The 11835-nt window shown below is 44.2% G+C and overlaps 1 protein-coding gene across 4 annotated transcripts in view; it reads right to left on the reverse strand.

Moving 5' to 3' along the window:
- LOC115161333 (tensin-1) overlaps positions 1 to 7794 on the reverse strand; it is a 289463-nt gene extending 281669 nt beyond the window's left edge. For 3 of the 4 annotated variants that reach the window (XM_029712239.1, XM_029712237.1, XM_029712236.1), the window contains exon 1: positions 7386 to 7793. In XM_029712239.1, the coding sequence (XP_029568099.1) occupies positions 7386 to 7487 (102 nt within the window). In that variant the 5' untranslated portion in view covers positions 7488 to 7793. Of the gene's footprint in view, positions 1 to 7385 lie in introns of all 4 variants that reach the window. The other variant, XM_029712238.1, reaches the window with a different exon arrangement.
- Positions 7795 to 11835: the final 4041 nt, after the last annotated feature.

Below are 11835 nucleotides of genomic sequence, written 5' to 3' on the forward strand. Positions count from 1 at the left end.
TGGTCTCTCCCTCTGCCCCTGTAGTTTAGTTGTGGTCTCTCCCTCTGCCCCTGTAGGTTAGTTGTGGTCTCTCCCTCTGCCCCCTGTAGGTTAGTTGTGGTCTCTCCCTCTGCCCCCTGTAGGTTAGTTGTGGTCTCTCCCTCTGCCCCTGTAGGTTAGTTGTGGTCTCTCCCTCTGCCCCCTGTAGGTTAGTTGTGGTCTTTCCCTCTGCCCCTGTAGGTTAGTTGTGGTCTCTGCCCCCTGTAGGTTAGTTGTGGTCTCTCCCTCTGCCCCCTGTAGGTTAGTTGTGGTCTCGGCCCCCTGTAGGTTAGTTGTGGTCTCTCCCTCTGCCCCTGTAGGTTAGTTGTGGTCTCTCCCTCTGCCCCTGTAGGTTAGTTGTGGTCTCTCCCTCTGCCCCTGTAGATCCCCAAAATTCCCCCGTGTCCTGAATATGTCTGTCCTTCCTCTGCTCTGATTTATTCCCACCTGATGAAGGCCATTTGTTCTGAGGATTAGGATAAGTGCCGTCGGTCTCTGATTAATTAGAGTGGTAGTAAGTGCAGTGTGTGTGTGTGTAGAAGATGAGAAAAAAAAATCCCATTGTGAAATAATACTTTTTAGCCTATTCATTGATGGAAATATCAGTCGTTGGAAATACATTTGACTGGTCATGCTTATCGGTCTATAGGTTAATATGCATCATTCTATTGTAATTAAATAGGCGTGTGTGTACAGTATATTCATTATGTATCTAGTTTATCACACGCCTACAGCATACAGAGAGAGAGCCTTTGAGTGGAAAATATGTCAGACAGCGCCTTAACCTTGTGGTAATTTCAAGACAACTGGAAACTCAGAAGAATACGAGGTCATGACATCAGTGATCTTCAGGTTGGAAAGTCAGAGCTCATGAAAGAGGCCAGAGTTCCCGAGTTGGATGACCATTCAGAACTATTTTTCAGTCGTAGCTCATTCTTTTCCCCCCCCCTAGTTGTCTTGAAAGCACTGAAGTCGGAAGTCAGAGATGTCCAAGAACCCAGTTGTTTTGAAGCATCAAACAGTAACGGAAGGCAGGCTTCATCAACTCGTCACACACCACTTTGCAATGAGCTGGAGGCAGTATGTATTTTGAAAACATATACTTAATTGTTAGAAACCTGAATGTTTTCTGAGACATGTCTTACCTTGCTTCAAAGTAGCCTATTAGATCTCCTCTCTTGCTACATTTCTAATAGATATCTCTATCATAGGAAACCGCTTGCATCAGCAGTTCCCTTTTGAAAACCGTGTTTCCCCGCTAACTTCATTATGGAACGAACATTTGCACATCGCCTACTGCCTTGTGCGCATATAATGTGAAGAAATAATACTTTATCAACATTTTAACCTAAACGTTCTGATCTGTTGCGTCTGACTCAAATCTTTATGTAGCCTAGGCCTACTGGTTGTATGAATTTGGGATTCATACAACAATTTGGGATTCATAGCCTAAACTTTTCTACTAAAGTAAATTGACATAGGCTAGCTATTTTGCTGTTCGTTACTGGTCTTGTTGGCTGAGGAATAGTAAATGTGGACAGTTATTCTAACATGTTCAAAGTACACATCAGAATTCAGAAAGAGAAAAACTGCTTCTATTACTGTTGAACAGCCATCACAAGCTGTCTACCAAGCCATGTAGTTGCTGGGTGATATATCGAATGAATTTGAATTTATTTTTAGCGCTATTTTAAAATACCTGTATCGCCTGTATCGCAGAATCAAGTTTCTTTGTATTTTACGTTTTTATGAGCATTTACTGTGTGCCGCTTGTTCTCATTATGTCTCGTCTCCTTCGCTCCTCTGTGCTGTGCACCTTCCCATTTACACCAGAGATCTGTATATGTTGACGAGATGCTCATGTCTCTGCCCTAACAATGGGAGTCGTTGTCCCAAAGGTGGGAAGGCAGGCGACAAGGTTAACTTCAAAATAAGCGCATAAAGGAATTGGGTGTATTTTGGACAGATTTTATGAGTGAAACCTCTCGCTTCGCCTCTTTCTCCCAAGCCCCTCCCCCTACCACTTACAACAACAAAGATGAGAGATCCCTTTTCCTCTCTGACAAACTCGCTATTTGCATTTGAGGTTTGGTCCAACAGAATCATTCATATGTAATCCGAAACACATTGAGACATTATTTTACTGTAATAGAGGAGAAATTAACCTTTCGAACCATACCCTGTTTATGTTTCAACTTCTCAAATTTCGAGCAGAGCAGACATTACTTACATGGATGTACTAATGAACATTCATTCTGGAAACTGAATGCTCAGCAATGCCTGCTACATTATTAGTGAGTGTGCATTACGCATGGTTCTGGTTCAATTTGTAACAAAAAAGGGAATTTTTATAGACAGACTTGAAAACCAGATCAGTGATATTGCAACAACAAAAAATGCAGGTATAACTATATTGATAAAAATAATTTCATTATTAGTAAGTCTTATGGTTGTGGAAGGCATATATTCAGCCTAGGTATATTTTCAAAAGCTCTATATTCATTAGATTATTGACTGTCTTAAATGCAGTGTATTTGACCTTTAATTGTACAACAAAACTTTTTTAGAGAACATTTTAAATCAAGATGTACAGTGTATCAATATATCGTATATCACCCATAAGTTTGAAAAACTGTGCATTTAAATACTATATCCCTAAAATATTTAATTCTAATATTTCTACCACTGCAAATTGTATTTTAATAACCGTGTTTATACACATTGCATATTTATTTAAATACTGGATTCTTGACATGGCTCACTCTAATACACAGTACCAGTCAAAAGTTTGGACACACCGACTCATTTAAAGGTTTTTCATTATTTCTTTATCAAGGTTTTTTTTACATTTTCACTATTTTCTACACTGTAGAATAATAGTGAAGACATCAAAACTATGAAATAACACACATGGTATCATGTAGTAACCAAAAAAGTGTTAAAAAAATCAAAATATATTTTATATTTGAGCTTCTTCAAAGTAGCCACCCTTTGCCTTGATGACAGCTTTGCACACTCTTGGCATTCTCTCAACCAGCTTCTTGAGGAATGCTTTTCCAACAGTCTTGAAGGAGTTCCCACATATGCTGAGCACTTGTTAGCTGCTTTTCCTTTACTCTGCAGTCCAACTCATCCCAAACCATCTCAATTGGGTTGAGGTCAGGTGATTGTGGAGGCCAGATAATTTGATACTGTCACAGCTTTCTGAAGGATCGGACCAAAACGCAGCGTGTTCGTAGTTTCACATCTATTTATTAATCGTGAAACTAAATGCAATACACCAACCACTTTAAATAACAAAACAATAAAAGCCGTAACGCAGAGCAGGCAAACACTACTCAAAAATGAACAACCCACAAAATACAAAAGGAAAACCCCCTACATAAATATGATCTCCAATTAGAGACAACTACAACCGGCTGCCTCTAATTGGAGATCATCCCAATAACCCCATCATAGAAATAGAAATCTAGAAAACCCACATAGAAACAGAAAGCAAGAAAACCACCCAAAACACCCCCTGTCACGCCCTGACCACTCTACTATAGAAAATGACACCTTACAAGGGTCAGGACGTGACAGAAACAGCACTCTATCACTCTCCTTCTTGGTCAAATAGCCCTTACACAGTTTGGAGGTGTGTTTTGGGTCAAATATATTTTGAATTGTTTAACACTTTTTTTGGTTACTACATTATTCCATATGTGTTATTTCATAGTGTTGATGTCTTCACTATTATTCTGCAATGTAGAAAATAGTGAAAATAAAGAAAATCCTTGGAAGTAGTAGGTGTGTCCAAACTTTTGACTGGTAATGTATATATTTGTTACTGCTCGACTAAAACAATCTTGGTCGATCAACAGCCTAACGAACAAACAATCAACCAGTCGACTAATTGTGGTCAGCCCTACACAATACTGTATATGCAAAAGTATGTGGACACCCCTTCAAATTAGTGGGCTCAGCTATTTCAGCAACACCCGTTGCTGACAGGTGTATAAAATCAAGCACACCGCCATACAATCTCCATAGACAAACATTGGCAGTACTGGCAGGCCTTACTGAAGAGCTCAGTGACTTTCAACGTGGCACAGTCATAGGATGCAACCTGTCCAACAAGTCAGTTCGTCAAATATCTGCCATGCTAGAGCTGCCGCGGTCAACTGTAAGTGCTGTTATTGTGAAGTGGAAATGTCTAGGAGCAACAACTACTCAGCCACAAAGTGGTAGGTCATACAAGCACACAAAACGGTACCGTTGAGTGCTGAAGCGCGTACTGTAGCTCGGTTACATCACTCACTACCGAGTTCCAAACTTCTTCTGGAAGCAACGTCAGCACAAGAACTGTTCGTCAGGAGCTTTATGAAATGGGTGTCCATGGCCGAGCAGCCGCACACAAGCCTAAAATCACCATGCGCAATGCCAAGCGTCGGCTGGAGTGGTGTAAAGATTGCCTACATTGGACTCTGGAGGAGTGGAAACGCGTTCTCTGGAGTGATGAATCGCGCTTCACCATCTTGCAGTCCGACGGACGAATCTGGGTTTGGCGGATGGCAGAAGAACGCTACCTGCCCCAATGCATAGTGCCAACTGTAAAGTTTGGTGGAGGAGGAATAATGATCTGTGGCTGTTTTTCATGGTTCGGGCTAGGCACCTTGGTTCCAGTGAAGAGAAATCTTAACTCTACAGCATACAATAACATTCTAGACAATTCTGTGCTTCCAACTTGGTGGCAACAGTATGGGGAAGGCCCTTTCCTGTTTCAGCATGACAATGCCCCTGTACACAAATGGAGGTCCATACAGAAATGGTTTATCGAGATCGGTGTGGAAGAATTTAACTGGCCTGCTCCGAGCCCTGACCTCAACCCCATCGAACACCTTAGTGATGAATTGGAACGCTGACTGCGAGAATCGGCCAACATCAGTGCCTGACCTCACTAATAATCTTGTGTCTGAATGGAAGCAAGTCTCCACAGCAATGTTCCAACATCTAGTGGAAAGCCTTCCCAGAAGAGTGGAGGCTGTTATCGCAGCAAAGGGGGGGACCAACTCCATATTAATGTCCATGATTTTGGAATGAGATATTCGACGAGCCGGTGTCCACACACTTTTGGTAATGTAGTGTATATTAACTGGACAGTACCGGACACAAAATTTTACCTTGTGTAAAGCCACATGTGATCTATTTTCTGAGTTATGTTCACCAAGGGTGACAAACTCTCAACCGGTTAAATAGGTTCTAAACACAATTTAGAACTGGCAGAGCACCACTTGTTTTGAGCCCCACATTTTTTTGCAAAGAAATCAGGGGTTTCCTGTTTTACATGTTATTTTGGCATTAATTAATACGTGTCACATATCAGTTTGCAAACAATGTAAAAATAATAATAATACATTGAGTTAATAAAGCCTCCATACAAACATGGTCTCTTTTTTACTTTGTTGAGTAAAGCAGCTCCAAAATGCAGGTGTTTCAGCCTAGCTCAGTGCTTTCTGTGGTGGTGGGGCAGCTAGCAGAAAATACGGAGTGTAGGGGTTGCTAATGTTCTCTAGTTGCACCGTGATTGTCTCAGTGTTCTGTCACTCATGGGGACACTACATCTCTGCCAAATTGAAGGGTAGTGCTCAGAAATTCAAGCCCCTTGGGTGCTGCCATAGAGTTACATCCAAGCTGCCATAGTGCCCATCCAAGAAGGCTCAAGGTCATTGGCCACAGATTAAAGGACATCAAATCACGTTATATCTACAGTAGCTTTGATTGGACTGATGTCAACATCATACTTTCAAAATCTTAGCTAGCAGTCATCATCATGAATCAAGTCAACAATCTACAAATCCTTTTTAATCCTTGTCATATGAAGGAAAATAATGAAAATAAATTATGGATAAAACGTATCGGTGCTCATCGGTCATTGCACATAAACATTATACATAAACATCACATTGGAAATCACAAATTCAACAATTAGTGGTTTGGAAAGAATCAGTGGCTAACTGCAAGCATTGAAAAGCAATCACTAGCCCCCTATTCAGTGGAGTGGGTGTATGGTCCAAATTCAGGGTTTAAGGGTCTCTTTTTCCAAGCTTAAAATTATAAACATTCAACATTGGCCATGCTGTAAATCCAGCATGATTTCTGCCGCACTCAAAACAACTGTTAACTTGGAACTGGAAAATCAGACTTCAGCGAGGACAAGACAACTGGGAACTTGGGCAAGAAGGAGCTCCAACTGGCAAAACAAATTCCCAGTTGTCTTGGAAGCACTGAGAATGCCAGACTTTGATGACAAAGTATGATGCCAAAATGTGGACACGAAGGACCGCCGTGTCAACTTCCTGTTCAATTGAGCGCAGCACAACAATGTATTATATGCTGCTGCATAAATTATGTAATATGCCAGGGATATATGTTACTGTAGCTAAGAAAGTAATACTAAGTGTATGTTGTGTGGTAAGCTGTTAGTAGCCCATGTGCCTCACCCTAATAATTTGGTCTATTTTCCCCTCTTAATTTCACCTACTGTTCTGACTTGGTGGTGCACATGTAGCCTACATTATAAAATGTTTTCGAGAAAGTAAATCATCAAATTTTGTAAGAGCTTTCATTGTCTGCTTATATGCCCCCTTAATTTATCCTACGGCTCTGACTTGATGTACAGGGAGGACACTGCAAGAACTGCCCATGTTCTGAATTCTGTCACCGTACATTTCAAAATTGATGAACAAATAGTTATATTGACTAGTCTGTCCTAGCTCGCTCATTAATGTCTTAATCGAAATTATGGATTGTCTCTTATCTGCTTGTTGTCCCCTTATGCAATAGTTTGTAGATCTCAATTGTCATTAGAAACCACATTTGTTAAAGCAAGTCAGCCATATCAGCTATGTTTTTTTTAAAAGCGGTAAATGAGGCTGAATAAACTGTTTTGCTGCCAGACAAGGCTCCGCTGATCGCCAGATGTAGCAGAGGTAAGGTGTTGGGACTCTGCTGGTGGGACAGCTTTATGTAGGCCCGAACAATTTGTGGGCACCGTTTGTCACCTTTATAGTGCAAATAATGTATTGTTTAGTGTTGTGATGTGTTGTGTTGTGGCTTTGCTGGATTGCACCACCAGCAAAGCCGTTTGTCCCATGAAGATGTACATGCTAAAATCGCCACTGAAAACTGATATATATGAATTCACACAAAAATGCATGTTTGACCACCTTGTATTGTGTGAATGAAGGAGTTAGACTATTAGGAATAGACCCCTGCCCCGTTAAATGCATTGTCAAATTAAAAACGTGCCATTTTCTCTGCCCACTTTTCTGCGCAATCAATGAAAAGATTGTGTGTTAATTATGGGAATGGGTGATGTGTCCTACCTTGTTCAATAGTTTCTTGTCCTCTTTCTTTTTGTCATGTTGGTCAAGAGGAATTTGCAGGAGGTCGTCTTCACAACAGATGAAACTCACTGTGCATCCCATCCAGGCAAATTCAGATCAGAGTCGCATGGACCCATTCAAAAACGTAATATTTCAGAGCTACGTTTTTCACTCCGCATAGTGAATTCTCGCAGGCCCTTCACTCAAGCAGGTAAAACTGCGCTCCTGTGTTCCTGCCCCCAAATGATGAAAATATTCAAATCGTACGCGATATCGCTAGCACTTTTATAAAACGGTTATGCGTTCTATAAACAGGTCACTCTAAATTTCTCAATCCATGTCTTGCACCAAATTTTGTTCCCGTTTTCCACTAAACCACATGCATAATTCCACATCGAACTGCTTTCCCGCTGTTCAGGAAAAGGCAGGATTGAAAGTGAAGAAAAAAGAAAAATCACAACTATGAGCACTGGGCAACAGCTACTCTCTCTCTCGCTCACTCGCTCTCGCTCTCTCTCTCTTGCGTGCTCTCTCTATGTGCATCAATGTAACTTCATAACTTTATTTAAATAGATAGATAGACTGTTTGATTGATAGATTACTATGCAAATTTAAAACATGTTAAAAATGGAAATTAAAAACATGTTAACAATACATTGAAAGCAAAATACAGACATCCTCCAGGCCATCCCTGGGATACACACGACCATCAATCGCCAAAACCAACGGCCACATTACGTTCTGCACCTTTGACAGTAAGTAGTTGGTTGTGAGCTGATGGCTCTATCCTGATAAGACAACAAATCAAATGTATTTATAAAGCCCTTCTTACATCAGCTGATGTCACAAAGTGCTGTACAGAAACACAGCCTAAAATCCCAAACAGCAAGCAATGCAGGTGTAGAATCAAATCAAATCAAATGTATTTGTCACATACACATGGTTAGCAGGTGTTAATGCAAGTGTAGCGAAATGCTTGTGCTTCTAGTTCCGACCGTGCAGTAATATCTAACAAGTAATATAACCTACCAATTCCACAACAACTACCTTGTACACACAAGTGTAAAGGAATGAATACGAATATGTACATAAAAATATATAAATGAGTGATGGCCGAACGGCATAGGCAAGATGTAATAGATGGTATAGAGTACAGAATATACATATTAGATGAGAATTGTAGGGTATGAAAACATTATATAAAGTGGCATTGTTTAAAGTGGCTGGTGATACATTACATCAGGATGGCAAGATGTAATAGATGGTATGGACTACAGTATATACATATGAGATGAGTAATGTAGGTTATGTAAACATTATCTAATATAAATAATATAAAGTGGCAAGTGATAAAATGATTACATCAATTTTCCCATTATTAAAGTGGCTTGAGTTGAGTCAGTATGTTGGCAGCCGCCACTCAATGTTAGTGATGGCTGTTTAACAGTCTGATGGCCTTGAGATAGAAGCTGTTTTTCAGTCTCTCGGTTCCAGCTTTGATGCACCTGCACTGACCTCGCCTTCTGGATGTTAGCGGGGTGAACAGGCATTGGCTCGGGTGGTTGCTGTCCTTGATGATCTTTTTGGCCTTCCTGTGACATCGGGTGGTGTAGGTGTCCTGGAGGGCAGGCAGTTTGCACCCGGTGATGCGTTGTGCAGACCTCACTACCCTCTGGAGAGCCTTCCGGTTATGGGCGGAGCAGCTGCCGTACCAGGCGGTGATACAGCCCGACAGGATGCTCTCGATTGTGCATCTGTAAAAGTTTGTGAGTGTTTTTGGTGACAAGCCGAATTTCTTCAGCCTCCTGAGGTTGAAGAGGCGCTGCTGCACCTTCTTCACCGCGCTGTCTGTGTGGGTGGACCATTTCAGTTTGTCCGTGATGTGTACGCCGAGGAACTTAAAACTGATCTGCGACGGGGCTGATTTTTCTTTTGTAGTCCGTGATTGACTGTAGACCCTGCCACATACCTCTCGTGTCTGAGCCGTTGAATTGCGACTCCACTTTGTCTCTGTACTGACGCTTAGCTTGTTTGATTGCCTTGCGGAGGGAATAGCTACACTGTTTATATTCGGTCATGTTTCCGGTCACTTTGCCCTGATTAAAAGCAGTGGTTTGCACGTTCAGTTTTGCGCAAATGCTGCCATCAATCCACGGTTTCTGTTTGGGGAATGTTTTAATAGACGCTGTTGGTACGACATCACCGATGCACTTGTTAATGAACTCGCACACCGAGTCAGCGTATTCGTCAATGTTGTTGTTCGCAGCAATGCGGAACATATCCCAGTCCACGTGATCAAAGCAATCTTGAAGAGTGGAATCCGATTGGTCGGACCAGCGTTGAACAGACCTGAGGGCGGGAGCTTCCTGTTTTAGTTTCTCTCTATAGGCTGGGAGCAACAAAATGGAGTCGTGGTCAGCTTTTCCAAAGGGAGGGCGGGGGAGGGCTTTGTATGCATCGCAGAAGTTAGAATAACAGTGGTCTAGGGTTTTGCCCGCCCTGGTAGCACAACTGATATGCTGATAGAATTTGGGGAGCCTTGTTTTCAGATTAACCTTGTTAAAATCCCCGGCTACAATAAACGCAGCCTCAGGATATGAGGTTTCCAGTTTACATAGAGTCCAATGAAGTTCTTTCAGGGCCGTCGATGTGTCTGCTTGGGGGGATATACACGGCTGTGATTATAATCGAAGAGAATTCTCTTGGTAGATAATGTGTTCGGCATTTGATAGTGAGGAATTCTAAGTCAGGTGAACACAATTACTTGAGTTCCTGTATGTTGTTATGATCACACCACGTCTCGTTAATCATAAGGCATACACCCCCACCCTTCTTCTTACCAGAGAGATGCTTGTTTCTGTCGCCGCGATGCGTGAAGAAACCAGGTGGCTGTACCGACTCAGATAGCGTGTCTCGAGTGAGCCATGTTTCTGTGAAACAAAGAACGTTACAGTCTCGGATGTCTCTCTGGAATGCTACCCTTTTTGGATTTCGTCTACCTTGTTGTCAAGAGACTGTACATTGGCGAGTAGTATGCTCAGGAGCGGTGCGCGATGTGCCCGTCTACGGAGCCTGACCAGAAGACCGCTCCGTCTGCCCCTTCTTTAAATAACACTTAAACAAAAGAAACAAACAACGAAACAGTCCCATAAGGTGCACAGACTATACAGGAAATAACCACCACCAAACACAAGTGAAACAAACCTCAACTAAATATTGCCTCCAATTAGAGACAACGACAACCAGCTGGCTCTAATTGGAGGTCCTACCAAAAACCCAACATAGAAATAGAAAACTACATTTAAACATAGAACCTAAACCAAACTAACAACCCCAAACTTAAAGGGAGGGGAGGGAGGGTAGCACAGAGACTGTCGTTGACGGTCCCTGTGCTACACCCCCCTTCCCAATACTCCTACTACGGAGGAGGCTCTGGGCGTAGCTCCCGTTCAGAAGACTCCGGGCTATGCGGCATCACTGGAGGCCCCGGGCTGAGAGGCGTCGCTGGAGGCCCCTGGCTGAGAGGCGTCGCTGGAGGCCCCGTGCTGAGAGGAGTCGCTGGAGGCCCCGGGCTGAGAGGCGTTGCTGGAGGCCCCGGGCCAGGGAGCGTCGCAGGAGGCTCCAGGCTGAAGAGCGTTGCTGGAGGCCCTGGGCTGAGAGGTGTCGCTGGAGGCTCCTGGCTGAGGGGCGTCGCTGGAGGCTCCGGGCTGAGGAGCGTCGCTGGAGGCTCCGGGCTGAGGAGCGTCGCTGGAGGCTCCGGGCTGAGGAGCGTCGCTGGAGGCTCCGGGCTGAGAAGCGTCGCTGGAGGCTCCGGGCTGAGGAGTGTCGCTGGAGGCTCCGGGCTGAGGAGCGTCGCTGGAGGCTCCTGACTGGGAAGCGTCGCTGGAGCCCAGCCTGGCTGAGGAGCGTCGCTGGAGGCTCCGGGCTGAGGAGCGTCGCTGGAGGCTCCGGGCTGAGGAGCATCGCTGGAGGCCTCCTGTGTGGAGCTGGGACCGGTCTCCCCGGACTGGGGAGACTTACAGGAGACTGGGTGCGCAGAGCAGGCACGGGGCACACTGGGCCGTGGAGGCGCACCTGACGTCTGGAACTCAGGGCTGGCGCACCCCGTCCTGGCTGAGGGGTCACTGTAGCCCGGCATGGGCGGAGCGCTGGCACAGGGCGAACTGGGCTGTGCTGGAGAGTGAGGGCTGCTGTGCGTAGAGCAAGCACAGGGTAAGCTGGACCGAGGAGATGCACTGTTGGCCAGATGCTCTGCACCGGCGCACTTCTCCCTGGCTGCTGGCCAACTCTCGCCCGGCAACGCTGCGGAGCCCTTACTGACCGCACCGGACTGTACGTGCGTATGGGCACGTGCGCATTTCTGCGTAGCGTGCGCATTTCTGCATAGCTTGGTGCTCTTTTGGTCACCCGCTCCCCACGGTAAGCACGGGGAGTTGGCTCAGGACTCCAC

Source organism: Salmo trutta, chromosome 24 (assembly GCF_901001165.1).
Source record: "Salmo trutta chromosome 24, fSalTru1.1, whole genome shotgun sequence".
NCBI classification, from domain to species: domain Eukaryota; kingdom Metazoa; phylum Chordata; class Actinopteri; order Salmoniformes; family Salmonidae; genus Salmo; species Salmo trutta.